Source organism: Parasteatoda tepidariorum, chromosome 1 (genome assembly GCF_982258835.1).
Source record: "Parasteatoda tepidariorum strain Cologne lab strain chromosome 1, Ptep-v5.0, whole genome shotgun sequence".
Lineage (NCBI taxonomy): Eukaryota > Metazoa > Arthropoda > Arachnida > Araneae > Theridiidae > Parasteatoda > Parasteatoda tepidariorum.
This window is the reverse complement of record NC_141755.1, coordinates 6,147,872-6,173,217: the sequence shown is the minus strand read 5'-3', so window position 1 is coordinate 6,173,217 and position 25,346 is coordinate 6,147,872. Positions and strand designations below refer to the sequence as shown.

Here is a 25,346-nt window from a genome sequence, read left to right as displayed (position 1 = left end):
ATTATCTATAATTTCTCCAGTTTTATCGCTTTTCGGTAATTGGTGGTTGGGAATTTAATTTCAAAAGAGGAAAAGAATAATTTTAACTGGAAAATTTCTGAGGACCCGGGATTCAATCCTCAATTCCGCTATGACCAGCAGAGTACATGGTCGTAAAATCTGTGGAATTCAAAATCCTATGATCGCTTGCTGAGCAGTACCATGGATGCTGGGATCTGGAGAAAATTTTCGTTCCCTTCAGATCTATGTCTAAATTGAGGAATAGGCCTCACAAATGTGTGGTGCTAACATCTTTCCTTTGGGTTCGGAGTCCAGACTTACTTTCACGCTCGCTGTGCTTTTCTTGTTATGACTCAGCTTGGATTGTCCAAGTGTCATTAGAAACAAGAAAAATATTACAAAATATAGTTTTTAATTTTTAAATCTTTTAGTACATTTCTACACAGCTGTGAGGGATCAGGGAATAATGCACTCGTAGCCCAATGAAGAGACTCGGGTTCGAATCCCATCGAGTGCTGGTCGATGCGAATTCCACACCTGCCTTGCACCGACAACAGGGCAGCCGAAGTATATCCTCAGTGGTAGACAGATCATGGGTTAGAGTCCTTTTGACGTCGGGGTAACTGCAAAGGTTTCTGTAATTTTTATATCCACATAGCGCAAATGCGGGTTTGTTCCATGAAAAAAGGGTTCTCCATGAACGCAAATTTCTCCCAATACTTGATCCAGGAGCTCCCTTGTCTTCTGTATTGGGTTCGAAATGACAAGGCTAAGGAGATGAATATTGGTAGTCGTAAACTCAAAATTGGGTCGCTTCTTCAAAGACGGTGATAAAATTAAAATAAATTAAAATACATTTCTGCATATTCTAGCTTCTGACCCCGCTTTCCTTTTCCCAAATAAACCTAAATAACATAAATATTTAGCGACAATATTGGGTAAAAGAGGAAGAGGAAGGGAAAAAAATCTAGTGCTGTCAAGAATCCTATCTACAGTGAATCTTCTAAACCTTTTCTTAACCTCTCAAAAGAGTCGAAATTTTATTTGACTATGAAAAGCTTCCTGAGTTCTCCCTCTAACTCAGTCTTAACCAGGAATTTAGCCAAATGTTTTTATTATATGGCTAAATTCTCCGAAGTCACCCATCTTGTGATAAATGTTTATGTTTTATAATTTTTTAGCTTGCTAGTTCCTCATTAAAAATAAAATCGTTAAAATTATTCTTTACTTATAGATTTATATCAAATTCTTAACCATAAATTATCGAAAAGTGTTAAAAAATTGGAGATGTTCCTAGAAAACGTGAAAAGAGAAAAAGAGGTCATATTCTTAATCAGGAGGTCAATTTACATAACAATCATCAGAAATAGCATGGGGGGTTTCTTTTTTCTTTCATCTGAGTGTAATTCATAATTAAAAGAAAACTAATTCTTTATTTCTTACAAATTACATTTTAAGTCAAATTCATTACCATAAAATTATCGAAAAGTGTAAAACAAAATGGGGAATGTTGCCGGAAAATGGAAACAGAAAAAGGGGTCATATTCATAATCACCAGATTACTTTACTTGAGAAAATCAGGAATAACAGTGAGGTCTTTTTTTCTTTCCTCAGAGTGTAATTTATAATTAAAAAAGAAAATTGTTTTTAATTTATTGTAAAATATATTTTAAATTAAGTTCTATTAAAAATTTCAATGGCTAAATTTACTTTTTAAATTTTTATCTTCACAATGAACTATTGACTCGGCGTGTCTAAAGGAGGGGAGTCCAAAATCAGTGAGCTTGACAACAAAATGACTATCCACGAGACAATTTGATGATCTTAACCTTCCATGAGTTCCCATTTCTCCGCTATGCAGATAATTCAAACCCTGAAATCAAATGATAAGAATATACACTGTAAAAAATTCCAGACCAATTTATCGTAAAAATTACCCGTACTAAGGTCACGTACTTTTTTCCGTAAAATCCATTTTCACCGGAACATGATACGAAACAAAATATCCGATTTGCCGTAATTTTTACAGTCCTATAATTACCGAAAAATCACTGAATCACTGTAATTGAACAAATATTACTGTAAAAATTACGATATAATATTTGAATGTAAAAATGGATTTTACGGCAAAAAGGATTTTACGGACAAATTGATTTTACGGGTGATGTACCCAAAGTGTTTTACGGGTGATTTACCAAAATATTTATCAATATTTTTATTATGGTAGAAAAATGCAGAACACAAATAATTTAAATAAAATGCATAATTACATTAAATTATAAAATTTATTTAGTAATAAATCACAAAATAAGAAAGTAAAATTTCAAATATATGACACGGTATCACAAAACAAACACACTAAGTTCATTAATTTATTATTAAATTTTTAAGTTTACAATTAAATTTCAATTAATGCTCATATATGTCATTAAATAATTATTTACATGATTGTTAAAGGAAAAAATAATGAATAAAAAGTGCGATAGTATTAAAATTATAATATTAAAAAAATAAATATTATAAAAATATATTATAAAATTATGACTATTATATATTAATATTAGAATATAGATATTATATTAAAATATAATATCTATAATATACTAATACACTATATTGATATAATAAACATTAAATAAAAACATGATAGTATTAAAAATATAATTAAAAAATAAAGTATTAAATTTTTGAAATAATTAACAAGAAAGGAAAAGTTCTAAAATGGATGTAATACTTGAAATTCCCAAGTAAGCATGTTTTTTATCAAATTGTTGTTAGAATAATCCTTAATAATTAAATGTTCTTACTTTTACAACATCATTAATTAGTGAGTAACGGAACATCCAATCTAGATCAAGTGATTCATTCTTCAATACATCCTGCAAAGCAAATTTACACATTGTGACATTTTCCATTAATACATGCAAATGAAAAAGTAACACTAATTAAACTTTATTATACAAATTAAAAACTGCTTTACCTCTCCCTTCCTTAGTTAAAATTACCTGAAAATTTAAATAACTAAAATCTCAATAAACTAAATACCTACTCATTTAATATATGATGATGATCCAAATTAAAAATTTATAAATGCTAGATATTTATAAAAACTATCACTCGCTTATAGTGCTCATTATTCTTGCACATTAAAGCAGTTTTTAATAAATCCCATTGCGCCAATAATTACTGAATTTATTTTATAAATATTTTAGACACGTATTTTTTTTTAAAATGTGAAAGAAATTCGCTTGAAATTCGCACTCCACAGTACAAAATTTTCTTAAAATTTAGAAAATTTGCTCATAAATAATATCAAGCAGGATCCAATAATAAATTTAGCAAATTTGTCAAGGCACAGATAAAATCATGTTTCCTCCCCTCTCCCAGAAAAAAGTTTTTAAATACACTGTAAATAAATCAGTTAAATTTACGGAAAAAAAAACTACCAGCTGGTGTGCCGGCATAAAACCGTTTATTTCACAGAAAAATACTGTTATTTAAAAACAGACGCCTGTTTCTTTAGGCAAATAAGTACTGTCATTTTAACAAAAAACTACAAAATAACTGCGACAGTAGTATGCTCGGTGAGAGAGCATTCGTATGACCCGTCGTTGCTGGAATTCGAACCTGAGCCACCTCACTGGCAAGCGAGCATTCTGTTTTCGGAACTCTGGTGTTTCAATCTGAAGAAAAATCTTAAACTGACATTATCTTAAGAGTCTTACTTATTTGAATAATATTTAAGTGTAAAAACGATTAAAACTATGGTGGCCAACGCGTATAAAAATGCCTGACAATTTAACTTTCCAAAAAATTATATCTAAAGAAATATAATAATTAGGTGGAGTATAAATTTGACAATGAAGTCGAATCACCGTTTTATTTATACAATTTTTAAAACCTTTGATAATTGTTGAAAAATAAAGGCAAAACCATTTTATAAGTACAGAAAATAAGCATAAAAAGAAAGTAGAGAATTTGATTTGGAAAAAGGCAAAGTTATTGTTCGGTTAGCACAGCTGCACGGCAAAAACTAAAATTCGAATTGACGGTTTTAATATTTTATGATTAAAAAAAAAACAGGAAAAAAACTGTTTTTTCACAGCAAAACAACTTTAAATAGTCAAATAGAGGAAGTCTGTAAAAAAAGAAAGGAAATTTTTTACAGTGCAGCTTTATTCAGCTTACTCAATTTTATGACTTTACCCTACCCTTTGTAAAGTTTTTGCGAGTAATGGCCTAAATTGGAATTTTAAATGAAAATACGTAAATATTTATTGACAATCACAGGTGCTTACAGAAAATATAAAGCCCATTTTTCATATAAACCTGATGCACCTGATCTTGCAGTGCAAAAATATCGTGAAAAATTCTTCACTAGACGATATTTTCAATAGATACTTTAAGAAAAAGTGTATTTTAAAAAAATACTATACCCATTCTTTTGAATAAAGCTAGTATTATAAAAAATATGCAAATAATATTTTATTGTTCCTCTGTATATATAATCATACTAAAAAAACTGAAGTAAAATTGTTAAAGAAAAACAAGATGGCAGTTTTGTGGTACAACACTGTGGGACTGTTAGTATTATAAAATCCAAAAACAATTGAAAATCTTAATTCTTACTCTAAGTGTATTTTAATGCATTAGTTTCGTTATCTTAATATGTTTTAATAACTTAAAATAAATATATGCATAATGATTCTTACTTGTAAACTTCCTTTAGGGCAGTATTCTGTTAGAATTGCGACATTTGGTGAATCGATACATGCTCCAATAAAAGCGGCCACATTTTGATGTTGAGCTTCTCGAATCTAAAATTAAATACTTTATTTCTTAACTATCATAAACTTTATTGTTTCATTTATTTATTTTTCGATTATTTGATAATGTTTTTTATTTTATTCTCTTTTTTATTTACGTATTTCTTTATAATTTAATTGTTGATTTGTATTTATTTAATTATATTTTTTAAAAATATTATAGTAATTGCACTTCTAACTCTAATTATTAATTCTTCCTGAATGTTATGCGAAATCTTTTTATATGGAATTGCACAATCGTATTTTGTACGCTTATCACAGAGAAAAAAAGAATGATGCGCTGAAATGAATGAGTATTAGAGGGCATGGGTTATATCTTATATGGTTAAGAAAAACTTAAAACTCTTAAAGGGGTTTATTATTGAATATCAAAAAATTATTAAAATAATTTGCATTATAAAAATAGTGAAAAAATGTAATTTTTTCCTTTTTAAATGCATTATCGATTTCAGTTTTAACGAAAAAATAGTGAAGAAATATAATTTTGTTCTCTTTTTTTAAGTGCTTTAACCGATTTCAGTTTTATCCTTATTTTATAATGTTGACAGAAATCTCAATGTCACAAAAGTTTCAGTTTAACTTTATGATAATGCAGTCCCTTACTGACACTTAAGAAGTTTATATGAAATTCCGCGTCTAGCGAACTTCTAAAAGTTATGGAATGCTGCAAGAAATGCTTAATATTTTAGAAGTTTATTGCAGAAGATAGCGGTGATTGTTATTTTTTTTAAATATTTGAAATTTGTATAAATAAAGGTTTATAGCATACTCTTTTTTATTTTAAAGAAACAAAAATGCTCAATATACTGCACTAAATACAGTAATATTTCGTTCCTATATGAAAAATATCTATCCATTATATTCTCAAAATAAATATTGTTAAAATAAGATTTTTAAAAAATCCTGTTAATATTATGTTTAACGTTTTCGCGTTAACGATTTATTAAAAAAAAACTAGTTTGTCTTTAGATATGGAAAACACAGTAAAAAAATTACCGTAACATACATTTTTACAGAAGCATATTACGGAACAAAAAATCTGATATACCGTGATTTTAACAGTAATTAAAGTAAACACTGTAAAAAATTTCGGAAAATAATTTTGACACGACAAAAATATTTCCAAAAATCTCAGAGAACTTCATTTAATATCATGTTTCCGATCAATCGAGAAACATTTATTTTCAAAAATGGGAAACTGAATCGCATTAAAGCCGATTCAGTTTAATAGTATAACGTAGCTACCACTACAACTATAAAATTCTAAATCACTAGTACTCGTATATGATACATGTTAAGTCAATTCTATCAGGAGATGCCTTACGATAGATGACGGTTGACATTGTTTGTAGCCTAGCCCCTCATGGATGAATCGCAGACGTCATCTAAACACGTCTATCTCGAATGAAACGCCTACTTCGATTTGAACACACCTAGTTCTATGGATGGCTCACAGTGAACAGTTGACTTGCTATTTGTGACTGCGACATTGTTCTCCTCACGCTTTCACTATTAAGTCTCGATCGCACACAATGGGCTACTGCTAATTGCAAAAGATGCAATCACGCACACAATCATGATCCTCTCCGACTAGGACTCAAATCCCCGTGATCTTAATACAACTCTCCCAACTTGTCGTAAAACAGCAACGAATCAACTAGTGGTATCCGTTTATCGAATTCTAGCACAGATAAAATTCCGGTAGGGGTAATGTAGTGTAGCTACCACTACAACTATAAAATTCCAATTCTCTAGTATATAAGAAGTGTTAACTCGATTCTATCTTGACTTACTTTTTGACAGATGACGTTTGACATTGTTGGTAGCCTAGCCTCACAAGAGTTTTCCGAAATGTTAAGAAGCTTTTTTGAAACCTATATGCACCGTAGCTGCCCCATATATTCAGAAACATTTCTGGATTTTTTTGACAAAGAATCACCGAATCACTTCAATTATATAAATATTACTGTAAAAATTAAGGTCTAATGTTTTGCAGTAAAAGCGAATTTTACGGATGACGCACCCAAAGTACCAGCTCTTTATACCTTAATTTGATCCGGAATTTTTAGAGTGCATCAGAACAAAAGGCACGCACCTTTTTCATTTCAATCAGAATCGATCTTGTCAGCTCAATCTTCTTTTGCTTATATACTTTTTTCACAGCAACTGTATTTCCCTAAAATATTAAGAAATTAGATATATAATTAACTTGCAATAATTTAATGATAGTTTATGTTTAAGGATTTATTACAAGGGAAATGTTTGATGTCTTATTACAAAGTAAATGTTTAAAGATTTATTGCATTTATTTAAAGGAATTGCAATATTTTGAAACATGAATGAATAATTTTTTTCTAAATTTTTTAATAGACTCTTACAAAATTCATTTTCGAACTCCATCGGAAACAGCATTATAATACTTTAACATATTTAGTTTTCAATTTTGCTGGAATTACCCCTAATATCGACAAATTATAATCCTGAACTCTATTGGAAACAGAAAAATACTAATTTAACACATTTAGTTGTCCGCCTTTGTTGGAATTGCATCTGTTTTCCTCCTAATAATTCTTAACTTCATTGAAAACAGCATTATTTAATTTATCATATTTCGTAGTTCAGTTTAGAGGAAATTACTCCTTCCTTATACTAATTATAATTTGGAACTCCATTAAAACAAAAACATACGAATTTATTGCATTTAGTAGTTCATCTTTGCTGGTATACCTCCTTTTTTCTCTTAATAATTCTAAACTCCATTGAAAACAGAATGATACTAATTTATCACATTTAGTAGTTCACTTTTGCTAGAGTTACTCTTACCATTGTCATTTTATAATTCTCAACTCCATTGGAAACAGAAAGATACTAATTAACCACATTTAGTAGTTCACCTTTGATAAAATCACCTCTCCTTTCCTCCTAATAATACTAAACTCCATTGGAAACATCATTATACTATTTCATCATATTTATTAGTTCGCCTTTGCTAATATAACTCCTACCATTGACTATTCATAATTCTGAACTCCATTAGAAACAGAAACATGCTACTGTTTCACACTTAGTAGTTTACTTTTGCAGAAATTATTCCCACTTGATAATCTGTATTTCATAGCCATGTTATAATTTTTGCACTAAATTCAAAAATATTTCAATCATAAAAATAGAAAAAAATTGAATCAAATATAGATATTTTTCATTGGATAAATACTAAAGTCAAGAGGAATCGAATGAATGACATAAAATAACAGTGCAATATGATTTATATCTCCACTTTTTGGACACTATCAGCTTAAATCATGCCTTGAAAGTCGTTATCGGCTGACAGTTTCCTCTAACAAAACGAACTTGTTGAAGCGAACAAAAATATAAATTTCTCACACCATAAAATCTTTTTTTGGCCTAAAGCTTTCATTTTAAAACATAAAACTTGCGTTGGCCAGTTATCTATAGAAAAATTGAGAAAAATGCATTAAATAATTTTATTCAAAGTATTATTTGGATTCTTGCTTGAAATTGTTTATTAAGTTCAAATACTAATTAAATTTATACTCTGAAATAAAATGAAAAATATTTCTTTAAAATTATAAAGAAGAAATATTATCAAAATATTAGTTAGAATTTTTATTAAGATTCATAGAAACCAGTACATAATCACCGGCCTTTATTTTCAGCTTAAAATTGTCAGTCATTGTTTTAAATTGATAAAGAGACAACTATAGGAACAATATTAAATAATTTAAACCTAATTTAAACAAACAAAATATAAAAGTACGACTCGTAAAATACGCATATATTTACGCATGTATTTTACGAGTAAATTCTTCTTTCTAAACGAAAATAAAAAATACAATCAATTGAATGTTTGTGGAGAAACAATGACTCTAAAAAAGTTGTTATTTTCTGTAAATAAGTAATTAACTCATGCATAAAGTTAAAAAAAAAAATCTTCAATCATTAATGTAAATACAAGTACACGAGTCTTTTTAATGCTAGTTTCAATACCTGTCTATGCTATTTTAATTAAATTAATTTAAAATTAAGGTGAAGTTCGAAAGTTTTAAACTATTTGAAAAACATGGAAGAAGAAGTTATATTTTGACAATTCAAATAAAACAAAATGAATTAAAAATCAAGATCTCCTTACCTCCTCATCTTAAAAGTAACTGAATAAATTTAACATTAACTGATTACAAATTTACAAATACCTTTAAAACTGACAAACACATTTAAATTTTTCATCATACAGTTCCACTTAATTTACTCCTTCATTTTCTGCATTTGTGAGGAAGCGAAAAGATGACATTTCTTAGTCACTTCTAATTTCCCAGAACAAATTGAATTCCTCTTAAGATCTATCTTTTATGTATTTTTACTAAAATCTTATCCAGTTTTCACTGTCATTTTTTGAATAGCACTTTAATAGGTCAATTATGCACTAATTTAAATAGTATTTTTTATTAATTTCATTCAAAGTAGAGGATATTGAGGTAATACCGAGTGGTTGGAATAAAAAAGGGTACTTCGAGTTTAGCGAAACTAGGTTTGATTTCTTGTAACAAATTCTGAATTTCACTAATCGAGAAGAAGGACCTACCGCATTGTTGCTGATTAATTCAATGTGTCTGTGTAGATAAGTTCGTTTTACTATGTCAACTATCTAATATTCTCTTGTTTTTAAGCTATCCTTATTTATTGATTTTTACAGTTACAAAAATAATTTTTTTGTCCAGCTTATTACACGTTTACTAGAGATTCATATCCTAACAAACAACAAGGATTCAGCCAGATGAGTAGCATTGTTTCATTTCGTTTCGATGACCTCTGCTGACAGGGTAAGCCCAGGTACTACCATATTTGATGCCCATATTCCCCACGATTTGGGTGTATGCTGAGCCCATGAAAGCTGCAATGATTACGGAAGAAGATAACTTTATCCAAAGTTGAATAAGGGTTTTATGGGTCCAAAACATAATTTACTACAAGCCTCTTTTAAAAACAAAAAAATATCTCATTTTCATATTTTAATGAATTTTGGAAAATCCTTCATACAAAATTGTAGTTTTTATATAAATATAAAGAAATTTTCTACCATTTTCTTTCAAAAAACTAATTAAAAAGCACTATATATTCTGTAAGAAACCTTGGCCGGACACTCAGTAGTTCCAAGCCTCGAGTCGATTGTCCTCTCCCATCTCTTTTGAGTACGGCCTTGTTTACATCGCTCAGAAATTACATGCATACTTCTCTAAAATTGTCACATTAAAAAAAATTGTCTACTGATTCTCAACTGAAATTCTAATGTTTCCAAATTTCCCCACGAGTTAACAAGTGGCGTATGACCATTTCACTCTTCATAGAAAAACAAAATCATTCATAAAAAAGTAAGGCATCTAAGTATAGGCATCTTTTTTTGAAAATAATATATAGTAAAAACTAAACAATGAATAACTTGATTAAATGGGGCAGTTTCTAGGTCGAACAGTTTTGCTCCAACAGGTCTTCGAAATTTAGCTATCCGACATTACCCCACCTTAATCTATATAGTAAAGTAAATTAATTGAACAAAATGGCTTTTTTAGAAATCACTTTGCAAATGTAAAGTTATCACGACTCAAAACAATTTCAGTACGAACAAAAATATCTCAGACAAAACTAAGTTAAGAATAAAAAATAAAAATTTGAAATCCTAAATAACTTTTTCAAGTGAATTTCTTCGAAACAATTCAAGGCAGAAAAGGTTCCATAAAGTTAAAGCCGCATATCTATTTTGGAAAATTAAATAAGAAATAAAAAAACATGGGAATAAAAAGAAAAATGGCTATGGATTTTGCAATGGAAAATAAAAAGTGCGCTTGATTGGAATCCCCAAGGAGAGAGGAACAATAGAAACAAATTGGCTCAGGACGATCAGTCTATAATGAAATCATCTATAAACTGCAATGAAAATCATCTATAAACCATGGAACGAAATAAAGCTCTTAGCCAATAATAAGATAAGATGGAAGAAAATAACGGAAGTCCCATGCTCCCATCTGGAGTGTATAAGTAAGAAAATCCTTACAAAATTATTTAAATGAAAACAATCAAAATAAAGCTCTTTTGAATATTTAAATAATCGTAACATTTTTATCATTTTAGTGTCTTACCTTGTAATTACCTGTTAAAATAAAACGATGATTTTCGGCTTCTTTCGAGCATGGATCCAAATATATACTCTGAAACAAAAATTAAACAGATTACATGGATATGGTATCAAAATAAAACAATTACAATAATCTACCATTTAATTCGGCATACACCAGTAGTTACAAGGTCCGGTCTTGAACCCGTAAATATTAATGTCTCCTGTTTCTAAATGATCAAACTATGAATGCCACGACGGCAAGAATAATTTATCAACTGTTTAGTTAAGCAAAATATGCTTACATCATTAATAAAAATTAATAGAAACATTCTTAAATAAAACTTTGTAAATAAAAAAGACAACTCAAAATTTGATAAAAGTTCAACATTTTTAATCTTAATTATCAATATTAATTATTAATGTAGATATTTGTAATGGTGTTTATGGTTTTTCAAAAACCGCGGAATGGTCATTCATGTCCGAATTTGAAGTTTAGAATAGTTTTTGATATCACTAGAAGATAATATGTCCAGAAAAAATAAACTTGACACGATTTGAGCCCGTATTATGATTAGAGTGAAGACTAAATGCTTCTGATTTATGGCTTATTCACTCCTAAAATGTTTTTGATATTTGTGGAAATGAGCAAGACAATACAGAGAGTGAGAATACTTGTCAGTCACCGAGTTTTTGTCTTTTTCTTCGATACAAACCTGAATTCTATCTCTAGAATTGGAATTTATTTCAATTATACTAAAATAAAGATTTAATCAGACAAGTATAAAATACCGAATTTGAGCAAAATGTGAGAAAAATCTCGATGAAATTAAACTAGGATTTCACCAGGCTAAATTATTTGTCTCTCAATATTCTTTATACTTGGAAGAGTATTAACCGCTGTACGGAATGTACCTTGAAGATGTATAAATATTTCGCCCATACAGTGGATGAATTTTGGACTCAGTATATGTAGTTGATACTTGTGGCAAAAAGCTGCCTTATCAGCTGTATTGGGGATCATTTCTGTTTTCCTAGCATGTGCAAGAGAATTTCTTTCTTTTTTAATATTTTTTTTTCTATTTTCGGTGCTAAATAATTTTTTTAATCAGTTTGATTGGGAAACAAAACCCTACTCTTTAAAAAACTCCTGATCAAATTACGGTTAAAAGTACCGGCATTCCGGGTGTCGGTAATCGTTACAGTGAGATCCATTTTTACCAAAACATCTTACGGAACAAAAAATCTGATACAGCATACAGTTTTCTTCCAACACATAACTAAAATAGATAAGTACCACAATACCATTCATTTTAAGATAAAATACCTATTTTCTAAAAAATATTGAACCAGTCTCTATGGTGTACTTTGAAACTGTCTAAGGTATGCATAACAGGCCCTGGTACATATTTTCCTTAATCATATATAAATATATGCTGAAGATATAAAATTACAATGTGTCGAAAGTTTTCTGCTCATAATAAAGCTATAAATTTTTGAAGAAAATATCATTTGGAATTACGTTTATGGTTAAAGTATTTTATTTTGGCTTATGCATCTTACTTGAAAATTAAGTTTTAGCTACATACATATCAAAATTCAATCATGAACAAGTATAGAAGAAAATAATTCAAGAAGAGTGTAATCCAAGGAGTAACATCTAACGATCCAAGATATAAAACTAGGGTCAGTTGGCTGACTCTAAATATTTTTTTCCCTTTAGCGTAAATGCATGAAAGTAACTATTTACCTAGGAATTTATATAAATTGATACATTTCTTGCAATATTTTTTAAAATTTTTAGAACTATTGAATTCTGCATAAAAAATAAAAAGTCAAAATTGGTTTGACATACAACATTCTTTACAAGATCTGATTGATTATTCCACTATTTTTGTGTGCACTATTCTACTATCTTTAGAAGATCTACTAGATCAAACTAATTTTCCAGCAATATACTGTTTAACTAGGGCTATTCTACTATCCCTAGAAGGCGAACTAGGCTATCCTATTGCCTTTATTCTTTTTCCTACTATTCTACAATATTTATAAGGTCTACTACTGCCAAGCAAATTTTATCTATCATTATAGTTGATATGAAAACCTTGTGATCTTCCTTTAAATATTAAATATATTTCGTAATGATTATCTGTGGTATAAAAAACAATTATTTTTATCCCACTTGTCTGACCATGGTACATTGAGGGTTAAGACGCAAAAATTTCAGCAATAAAAAGAATTAATATTTTTTTAACTCAAATTAATAAAAAATGTTGATCAGTTATCATTCCGAAAAAAGATGGGTATCAAAAATTTAAAAATAATTAAACTATTAATACTGCTTTTTGTACTATTAGATTTTTACTACTTTAATGATCTTACTCCTTTATTTATGCCAAATGTTTAAAATCACCTTATCTGAATTATTATATATTTGACACAAAATTGCTGAAAAATATCTAATTTATTTTATGGCTTCTATGGCTGGCCATTCTATGGCTGTTCTTATTGTTATTAAAAACTAGATCACATCCAAAAGATCTTGGATTCTCAAAAAGTCATATGATCTATTTGTTCTTTAATTAAATAGAAAATGCAGGCGAAGAAATTCTGAACAATTAAAAAAACTTTTCTTACTCTTAAGACTAATAAATCTAAACAGGTTAAAAGCAAAATGCCATTAGAAGTCTCATTTTTAAAAATACTTTCGCTTTTAGACATCAGAAATTAACATAATAGTGTTCTTGAATATATAATAGTATTCTTGAGCATAATCTGTTCTATGAAAAGCGTCACTGATAGCGTTAAACATGATGCATCCGAAGATAAAAGGTTTGCAAGAAATGTACAAAAAAATATTTCATTTCGCTTATGACTGAAATAAGTATTAAAAAAATGAATTACGGAAGATACAACAATTTACTTTCTCAGGGTGAATGATGAATAATTTACTTAAGGCATTAATTGAAAAAGGGTACTCCTTTGTATATTCTAGATGAGAACAAAGGATAAAAATCAATATGGCTTCTAGCAACTTTGTGACACAGAGAGGGCGTTTCGGTTCCCTTAGGGGCTGTCAAACTCATCTTCTTGAAAGCACTAAAGCCATTGTTAGCATAACTTTATCTGTAAGCACTTTTTGCAGACCTTATCAGAATTAGACAGATAAAGTGAAATATAAATAACGTCACTTATGAATTATAAATTATTATTTTGTGCGTGAATTCAATTGTACATTGTCCACTCCTTTCTTCAACTTAACAACAACAGCAATAAATTTCTTCATCTGTTTTTTGTTTTTTCCATATAAATTGAATTGATTTTGAAACATTCAATTGAAAAATAGCAACAAAAAAATGTTCAAAGCACAAATGCAGAAAAATTACTCATAACAATTTACATTGTTAATAAAATCAATCGCTTTTTACCTCAAAACTTGAAAATTTTTAACATTTCTCAATTTTTACCAAAATCCAGATATTTCTCTGATTTGCTTACGGTAATTCTCTGAGGATAATTTTCTGATTAAATCTCTTTACTCTCGATGATACTCTGGCTTCAAATTTAAAAAAATCCAATAAAGTCAATTGAACAAGTTTTAAATATTCTATTGAAAAATAACAACAAAAAAAATGCTCAATTCACATATGCAGAAAATTACTCATAGCAATTTATATTGTTAATAAAAGCAACCGCTTTTTTGCCGTAGAGCTTGAAAATTCTAAACATTTCTTAATTTTTACCATACTTCAGACATTTCTCTGATTCAGACATTTTTCTGAATAAATCTCTTTTCTAAGGATATTTCTCTGGTTTTAAAGTTAAGGAAATTCAATAAAGTTTATTAACCTTATACTGAAAACTTATTGTGGAGTTGACCTTGCAAAGATGCTAAGTGACAAAAAAAAATTCACAGGGAAAAGAAACGATTGTTTAAAACATAGTGAGTTGCTACCAGATGCACTCATGGAGAAACCCGAAATCAAATGACACAAGTTATGCATTTAACACTATGGGCATCTAATCAAATCAATGCAAAAACAATTTTTTTGTCAGTACAACTACAAAGAATAATGACAATGAACTTCAATGGATTTCTTTCAAATTATAATGTATGTTGTCATCCAATCTATATAAGTGTTTGCTTAAAAGCAGATGTTTTAAAAAAATAGCGATTTTTTAATAAATGTAAGTTGTGCTATCTCTTTCCCGTAGAACAAAAAACGCAGGAATAATAAAGAAAATCTAAACGAAAGATGGGCTGTCATGATAGTGAGTGACAAAAATACAACAGCTCGAGAATAGATTTCTCGGTTTTAAATTAAGAAAAGAAGAATGCTCAATGGATAGTGCATAATCAGATAGACTTGATTAACTAGTTTGCATTAGCGAATTTAAAGTCATGCAAAAATAGATGTGTTAAAAAACCAACTATGTCCAGTAGTGCGCATGATACTCCTATTTTCAAACGATTGCTTTTTAAGGCAAACACTGTTTGATACAATAGACTATGTTATAATGTAATGTAAAAGTAAGTAATGTAAAGTATTCACGTAAAAGTTTTTGAAACTGACGCGCATCAATTTCGAATCTGTAAGTCCCAATATGAAGAAATAGCATAATTTCCTGTGAATCTATTGCTGTATTCATAAACTGATTAGTGGTAATTGATGACTTACGGCTCGTGACACATGTGAAACACATTTATCAGAACAAAACTATCAGTAATCAACTTTTGACTTTTCAAACCGTAATGCTTCGTTTTCTTTTACTGTCGCATTCTTCTTAGCAGGACATAACACACACAATTAATTCTCTTATGCACACCGATTAATTCATTACACATCGTCTGTGGAGCATTCATATGACTTTCCTCAATAATTCTGAATGGTGGCGCTGTTATCGTTATTATACTTCTAATGCCATCACATGAGTACACTTTTCACCCATTTTCCTTTTAGGTAAACAGCATTTGCAAAATTATTTAGAAACAAATACGTTTCAAAAAAACTTAGAAATTTCTCAGAAATGCTGTTTCGATAGCACCTTAGACAAGTTAAGAAAAAATAGAAACACAACAATTAAATCACTTCGAAGGAAAAATTTACGAAACTTTATACAAACATTTATTTCAACATTTGCTTTACTTATCTAAAACGTTAACTGCAATGTTTTATTCTGCATTGCTAATATCAGTTTAAAAGTCAACATGGAAGTAGTTAATCAGTGTTTAGTTTCATAATAAATTTTAAAAGCAATTCTATTTTTTCAAATGAATTAAAAATTATGCTTGAAAGTAAGCTAGCGATACTGACCAATTAACATTTCAAAAGATACGGCTACGTAATTAATCCTAACAGAAAATGAAAGTTTACCTTTGCTTTAAGTTTTATGAATAATTAATGAAATTTTAGTTGTTTGCTAATAACTGTTGTTGATTTAACTTTTAAAGTTATTTAATTATTCACATTCTAGTTTAATATGAATTTTCTTCTAAAGCATGTTTACACTAAAATTCTAACAGATAAAGTTCTTGTTTTAACTTTAAAGTGTAAAAGAAAGATCAACAAAGCCATTTTCACGTAGGAATTTTTCCGTTATCAGGAAAAGCATTAGGGACATACTTTATTCAAATTTCTTCTGTGTATTGCGAGGGAGAAAAGTTCACTTTATATATATATATATATATATATATATATATATATATATATATATATATATATATATATATATATATATATATATATATATATATATATATATATATATATATATATATATATATGTAATACAAAAATTAAATACTTTTGTATTAATAAAGGAATTAAAACTCTTTCGTTTTCATAAAATGTCTTTGTTAAAGAATAAGCGTAGAGAGATTCTATTTTGGGAATTCAAGGCTGAAAACATACCATTGAAATATAAATAGATTTATATTTCAAAGGAAGAGTTATTTTTAGAATCGTTCCCTTTTTCAATTCCATATAAGGAAGCAGAAATGATTTTCCTTAATGCGTAAGGTTACAAGGAATGTACGGAATGTGCCTTTTTACCTCAAATCTGTGTTGGTATAAAACGTAAGAACGCATAGTTTTGCGTGTCCTTTCATCATAAGTTGATCCTGTAAAGCTGTGCCGGAATTGTCCGGAGTCTTGTCCACTCCCCCTCCTTTGCAGGAGTGGGGACGTGAACTGTATGCAATACCAGTCTACATTTAAATAAACCTGTTTAGAACGTCTAATGGCTTAGGACTGCAATTATTTCAAGCCAAATACAACACTGATAACAGGGTTGTAGCCCTGTTATTACACACACACATATATATATATATATATATATATATATATATATATATATATATATATATATATATATATATATATATATATATATATATATATATATATATATATATATATATATATATATATATTGTTTTAGGTGTTTAAAAAAACTCTGGTTGTAAAACTTAGTATTAATTATTTTTTTATACTTAAACTAATAGTTTAATTTTTATGCAGTTTTTCAATTTGTGTACTTCATTAACATTTAATAAATATATCTGATTTTTATTTTTATTTTTCTGACTTCCAATACAGTCTATTTAGTTCAATTTGCTAATTTTAATATAACCTTTATCTCACTATAACTTTCCAATTTTAAATATTTGCTTTTTCTCGAAATTAATACATTTATTTTTATTAAAAATAAATGAAATAGATGGTTGCACATTTTGATTAAATGCTATTCTTTTTTATTTCAAAATACTTATAAACTAATGAAAAAATTTTATTTTGAAATTCCATGTTTAGAAAGATGATTTTTTAAAATAGATTATGCATGCGATTTTTTGAACAGAAGACGTAATACTCTTTTGGGTTTAAGAAAAAATATTGAAGCGAATATAAGTTCAGAATTTCTCAGCAGGTGAATTTTTATTCGTATATCATAGATGTATTTTTTTCGAGCAAATGTTTTAAAAATCTTTTTAACCCGATAGTTTTGGTAATGCATGATAGCACAAACATTTTGAGCAAACACAAACATAGCAAGTGAAAGAAATCTGAAGGACAAGAAAATCATATTTACAAAAAATATTTCATTTTATAAATGTTATTTATAGTTGTTTCTATAGAAATTTTTGAAAATTTCAATTGTTTATGAATAATACAAAGAGACAGTGTTCCGTAAAAAAAACCTATATTTAATATTTTATTTTTTATAATCCTTATACAAATAAAAGCGAAAAAGAAATACATTGAGTGCCTCAAATTAATATTTAACCTTGGAAAAGTGCAATATTAAAATCTGTCTAATCCAAGGCAGGAAGCCAATATGTAAACCGGTTAAACTTGAGGTTGAATGTAGCTTTAATAATCACTTTTAAACTCCTATATGCTTCCTACCGCCATCAAACCGGTATTGCTGTTTATTACTCTTGCCTTCTGGTACAGTGATTTGAGAGACACAGCACATCCTGTATAAATTACATCTGAGAATTCCGTGTTAATCAAATTAGATAGATACAGCTAATTTGAATTTCTTAATTTTAAACTTAAAAAACAAACTCTTAAGTTTCTATTAAATTTGAGTTTTATAATTATTAACTAAAAACCTGAAAAAAATATTAATAAAAAAAAAATTTTCAGTAGAATATCAGTAAAATTTGAGATGCGTTATATTTTAGAGTGTGGAGCTATAAAAAGATTTTGTTATCATTTACCTCATAATAAAAATCAGTCAAATTTTGCATGCATCATTTCAGAAATTAAGCACAAAACATTTGATTCAGAAATTTTTTTTTCCGAATTTTACCAAATTTTTTTATTCAATTTTTTTTTAGAATTTTGCATGAGCAAATACATGCAGACATTAATACTGCATAAAAAGCAAAATTATTAAAACTATAATGAAATTTTGAATTTCACTTCGGTAAACAACAAAACAAAAAATTAAAATGTAATTAAAACAAAAAAAAATGTTTTCTTAAAATAGTTTACCTCAAAGAGAAAAATGGAAAATATCAAATGACAACTTACATTAGGATAAGATGGTTCCCAGCAAACCCATCCATGTTCCATCTTTGACGACATCTAAAACACATAATTTATAACAACAAATTTCCATTAACTTTTCACAAACTTTAGATACATTAAATAATAGTTTTTTACGCATCAAAATAGTTGAATTTTTAATTAGTTATTTCTTATCTGAAATTTAGAAATTATCAAAGGTATCTCAAAATATTTGAAGCTTTATTATACAAGTCTAATATGTATTTAAAAATTAACAAAAATTCTAGACAGTATTGAAATGAAGGGGTGTTCGTATTTAAGAAACATTTTTTAGCTTAAAAAACTGCATCATGATTTCTGTACGTTCTCAAAACTCTTCCTTTTCTATAGTTATCTAGTAAATACTTTTACCCTTAAATCCAAAATTATTAAAGATCCAAATGCTTAAGGATGCAAAAAGCTACTTCTTTCTTTCAAAAATCAAGGAAATATAATATTTTGATAGCGTCTTGATCGCTTTTGCAATTTTTTTTCTCTGAAATAATGACATTTACGTTTAATTGTAATATATTTTAAATATCTACTCAAAAGTAGTTGTGAAAGAAATTTTAGCAATAAATACCATACCAAGGTTCCTGATATGGTTATTTTTTTAAATAGCTGCACTCTGTTGATAGGAATTAGATAATGTAATGTTTAATTACGTCATCAATTATAATTGGGTTTTTTTCAATTATAACATAATTATAATTTATTTCCAAATTGTTTATTTTTCGAACATTATTCCTCAATTATAAGAAAAGAAAATGTGGCATGAATGATGCTTTCAAATGTTTCATTGAAATGTCTTAAATATACTTTTAAATATGTCTCGGAAAAATGGTTAAATAACAATACATTTATTGAATTGTTATTGTACCATATCTAAACAAGCCAATTAAATAACCATACATATGAGAAAAACCGTTTATTTATTACTTTCACCTAATAAATTTAAGCAATCAAAATTTTATTGCACTAACTAGTCCTAACTCCTACCTAATGTAGTCACTTAGTTCATTGCAGATGGGTACATACTATAGCCGAGAGGGTGAATCTGCCAATCTCATAACTTACAGAACGATAGTTCCAAGTATCAACGCTGACACCACAAAATTTCCTCCATTCACTTCAACACGCGGAGGGTTTTCAGTGTCCGCACTGAATTTGGGCTATTGGAATCTGTTACTCTCACTCATACATAGGTGGCTGCGCCATAAAAGTTTCCAAACCATCTTTAATGCCCTGTTAAATTTCTTTTTTTATGATTTTGAAACCGTACTATTTGTAAATGGTTAAAACGAACTTATGCTTTTTTTCTCGTTTTTTTTAAAACATGCTAGTTCTAAACAGTTTGAAAACCTTAAAGGTAAAAATTGTTCTTAACCGTAAACACTATGGTTAATTGGATGAATAGACTGATGCCGATTACTTCACTATAATTTTAGAATGGAAATTCTAACAGTGTATACTGCCTCTTGTGGTCCCGATTATGAGCGGTGGGAAATTGTATTCATGATTTTTGTACAGCTTCACTTTGAAATAGAGAAATGGCGTCTAACAATGAAATGGCATCATCAAGCAAAACATAAATCCTTGAAATCAAACTTAACTTTTTCAAAAATTTTGAGATAGTAAAAGCATATTATTTATTTTTTCACCACTTTAGAAATATTAAGCTATTCGCTCCCTTTACCCCTTTCGATTTAACGAAAAAAAAATTTCTCGGCTGGCCAGTGGTGCAACGAAAAAAGGACTATGTGTCTGTAGTTAACCGTAGTTTTGAAACATTATAACATGAAACTCTGGTTCAACTTAGAGAAAAGCATGGTTCATTTTAACATCTTAATTAATGATGGAGGAAATTTGAACCGTATTATAGTTCAAGGTGTAGATTACACGGTTCAAGAAAGCCATTTTTTAAGACATTGCAGCAAATTTGAACCTAATTTCTTTTGCATTTATTATTGTATTCTTTGATTTTTATTAGACTAGAAAAACAATTACGTCTGCCCTACAAGTCATATAATTTAAAAATATGAATCTTAATTTATGAGATCTTACGTAATTTAAAATAAAAATTTATAAAATCGATTTCAAAATATAGGATTATTTCTACACGAAGAAAAAAAAATGGTTAAATTACAGCAGTGTATAGACATATCATTTCTATTTAAAAAAAGATTTAAAAAAAAAAATCTTTGCTTATAAAATCACTTTATTGAGTATTTAAATCATTTATTTTGTACTTTTCCCTCTCTTATAACAACTGTTTACCAGAAATTCTAGTTTTTCTAGCTTTCAAAAAGTATAGTTCTTATTATGATTGGGACTGGGCGATATAAGAAATTTTATATCGTGATGCATCGTCAGTTTTGCATCGCGATATGGCGATATATCGCGATATAGTATTTTAGAAATTCATTTACTTGTAAGGCGCAGAAAGTCAGATTTCTATCAAAATTTCATACTCAGATTGATTTAAATCAATTTATGAATTTGTTGTATATGTTTTGCTTAAGAAAGATATTAATGTTATATTCTCTAAAAATGATCGCGCAAATAACGAAAGATTTCTTAGTTTAAAAATAAATAATAAAAAAATAAATAAAATTGAAATTTATCAATATATTTACCTAACAATATTGAAAGAAAATTTGAAAAATAAGTTCGTTAAAAATTATTAGTGTGCTTAAAACAAAGCGCTAAATAAATTAAACAAAAAAAACGAACACTTTTAAAACAACACTATTTTGTATCATTATTATTTCACATAAATAATAAAGTTAAATAGAATAATTACCGAATTCTGAACGAAAAAACAAAGTAAGGTTTAATTTCTTAAAAATAAAAACAAAAGAATTATGATATTCGATAATATATTCAACTGACAATATTGAGAGAAAATTAAAAAACACGATTATACTCTTTAAAGAAACGAAGTGCTAAATGATTTTAAAAAAAGAAGTCGCAATCGCAAACATTACTAATTTTTTTGAATAAACAAAGTTGATTGACTTATGTCCAAATCCAAAAGAGGAAAATAAAGTTTTGCTATAATTTTATTTTTAAAAATGAAAACAACTAAAGATTTATAAATTTAAAATCAGTAATAAAAACCCAATAAATTATTATTTTATCCAAAAAGTTTTTAATAAATTAAAATAAAGTAAAAAATAACCTAACAAATTTAATTACTTTTAAATTTAATTCTTTATGGGCACCTTAAATTAGATTTCCGTTTGTAATAAATTCAATAATGTAAAATAATGCTTAAACATATAATATCAAAATTAATTTTCACATTTAAAAATAAAAAAGAAAGTTTTGTTTCAAAAAAAAAATTACCTAATTAAATAAGAAACACTTCTTTATATATTCTTTTCAATAATAGATTACGTTCAGAACAAGGTAACGACGCCTATCGCTAAGTCAGTCCCACTGAAAATAATCTACAAGAAACGATATCAAGTCGCGACAAAGAAGAAAAAAAAACTAAGAGGTGCGGAAACGAACGTGCGAGATCACGATATATGTTCTCAAAAATGAATTCTGATTCTACCACTCATCAATCAATTCCGTTTCAATATAACGATACGCACATCGTCTTCCCCAGCGCGAGTTGGCATCGGAACGTAAGAGATCCTTGCGTTTCTTGTATCGCTATATCGTATATTGCTATATCGCTATATCGTATATCGCTATATCGTATATCGCTATATCGTATATCGCTATATCATATATCGCTATATCGTATATCGCTATATCGTATATCGCTATATCGTTCGTCTTCTTTACTCGACGGCTTAAATCAGATTTCTGATGCATCGCCTGGAACGAAAGTCGTTGTATCGGCCTGCCGATACAGGCGTTAAATCGATATGTCGCGATACATCGATTTATAGCTCAGTCGTAATTATGATATATTTAGTAAAAAAAAAGTGTAAATTAAACTGAAAAGAAGATTTTGATGCCATGCTCTAGCGAATTTTACATTTACCAAATTTTGCCAGAAAATGTTAAACCATATTTTATTGATAATATTTCCAAAATAATTACCAAAACGTTTAGGTAAAAATTACCGAGTTTTTTGGTGTTCCTTAAACCCAAAAGCACGGATATTTTACCATATTTTTTCAGAGAAATTATTTAAAAATCATAATAAAATGACTGTTAAAATTTTCAAATATTTTCAGCTCCTCGTAAGTTTAAAAAAAAAACAATGTTAAGAATTTTCAAAAAATAATTAAAGCAGTTATTCTCAAATCTTCATAAATTATATGTGGCTGAAAAGTAAAAAAAAACGCACATTCAGGCTTAAAACATTTCATATATGCTTTTTTATGTTTTAAAAATAATTTCTCAAAAATATTATCTACATGACTTAAAGTTTAATCGCATAAATTTTTGACTTACAGCACTTGAAATTGATAGACGACTCATCATGCAGCTACTTCGCATGTCCTTCAAGAATGTTATTTCATCCCACCTTACACGCCAAGACATGTTTGCCAATTTAGATTCTAGGCGAATTTTTCTAAAATAGAAATATAAATTAATCTTAAATAAAGTTAAATTGATGCCGCAACTTGTAGGGATGAAATGAAATATTTCAACTAATAATTTTCTTATATTTGCTATTCCTTCTGAGTCAGTTTGTAAGGATTTTTGTGATCGAGAATTCAGATCACGTTTGTAGAATACGATTTATTTCTGAGTGCCATGAGAAATCTGTGTCTTGAAACATATAGATTGAACTTTATATTGGTGGTAACATCAATGTATATTAAATTCAAAAGAATATAAATATATTTATGTCGGAGCCCTCTTCGGTTTTACCACTACTGTGTTTCACTGGATATAGTTTGATTCACAAACTTCAGTACCTTTCTGAAAAAAATATAGTAGTTAATAAAACTTGTAGGAGGAATTAAAAATGGAATTAATTCGAGAGCAAAATTCCTTAATATACAAAGAATATTTCGGAGTAACAGCAATTTTTTTCTTTCTTTCGATAGCAACTATTTTAAAAAACAAATCTAAACAGGCCAATCACGTTTATATTAAAATTTATTTTCTATATGACCGTGTGAGATAGATTCCTTATTCTCGGTAAATATATATGTTTTGGTATAGATTGTTTCGATATCAAGTTACGACCAGTTTCATTTAGAAGGGGTAAGGAAACAAAAATTCATAATAACTTGTATTAAATAATAATGATTAAAATTACAAAAAAATTAACATGTGTTTTAAATAAAAAAAAATTTTAAACAAAATTATTTACTTTTAAGATTATAGTTTTTATTGGAAATTTTTAATTAAACTAAAACTTGTTTTGAATTCCTTTGGATTGTAGATTATGATCTGTAGTGTTTAGAAAATGCTCCTCCATACCAATGGCAAATAATAATGTAGAGCTCTGTGAGAAACCCGAAAAGCCATTTTAAAAGACATAATAAACACGCCTTAAAACCTTAAATATTCAATAGGAAAATGTTAGAACGTTTACTGGATATTTGTTTATTTTAAGGAGAATTTTTTAATCATTTTTTTAATTAGCTTGGCATATAATAGCACAGGTTTAATAACAAATAACGCAATTCAAATTCAAAGAACTAACGAAGCAATTGGCATTTTTGTTATTTTACTATATTCATGGTAAAAAAATTTATGCTAGTATATGTTAGAAACATATTTTGAAATAATTTATAATAACACAGAAATGAGTAAGGAATAAATTTTCCTTTCATTTTGTCCTTTAAAAAATTGCCAATTATTTTTTGCAAATATATGTGTTAATTTAATTTATATTTTCACTACTTTTAACTGTTTTCAGTTTAGTATAAATTGTTAGCAAAACTCGTTGTGGTTTCAGGCACCTTCCTTAAATAAGTAATGTGTCTGAATAAAATAATCACAATTAAACTAAATTTTAGAGACTTATTCATTATACGAGAGTTGTTTTGTTTTTTTTTCAAATTTATTCGACATGGTACGGTTATGTTAGAAGTGATTTTCTAATTTCTTTGAGTATTGGAAATTCTCATATTTTTTCTCTTTAATATCAATACTAAACAAAGCAAAATTTTAAAAACCAATTATAATTATATATCTTTGAAGAAAACTCAACAAGTTTTTAAAATTATAAACAATAAAATTTTAAATTTTAATAAATGTTATATTTATTAAGAAAACGTGGTTATTTAAAATAGAGAATAAATGTTGAGACAATAACTTACCTGTATGTTAAAACTCCAATTATTATAATCACAATTAATAGAAAAAGAGTAATTATGAGTGACATTTCCAGCAATTTTAAACCTGCAATAATTAAAA

At 27.9% G+C, this 25,346-nt stretch overlaps 1 protein-coding gene across 1 annotated transcript in view; it reads right to left on the bottom strand.

Moving 5' to 3' along the window:
- Positions 1-25,346, bottom strand: part of LOC107451998 (atrial natriuretic peptide receptor 2) — a 73,942-nt gene that overhangs the window by 12,888 nt on the left and 35,708 nt on the right. The window contains exons 7-14 of the mRNA XM_043042162.3: positions 25,250-25,331; positions 23,424-23,544; positions 18,993-19,046; positions 10,979-11,047; positions 6,922-7,002; positions 4,713-4,817; positions 2,808-2,879; positions 1,711-1,873 (exon numbers count right to left, since the gene is read on the bottom strand). Of these exons, the coding sequence (XP_042898096.2) occupies positions 1,711-1,873; positions 2,808-2,879; positions 4,713-4,817; positions 6,922-7,002; positions 10,979-11,047; positions 18,993-19,046; positions 23,424-23,544; positions 25,250-25,331 (747 nt within the window). The remainder of the gene's footprint in view (positions 1-1,710; positions 1,874-2,807; positions 2,880-4,712; positions 4,818-6,921; positions 7,003-10,978; positions 11,048-18,992; positions 19,047-23,423; positions 23,545-25,249; positions 25,332-25,346) is intronic.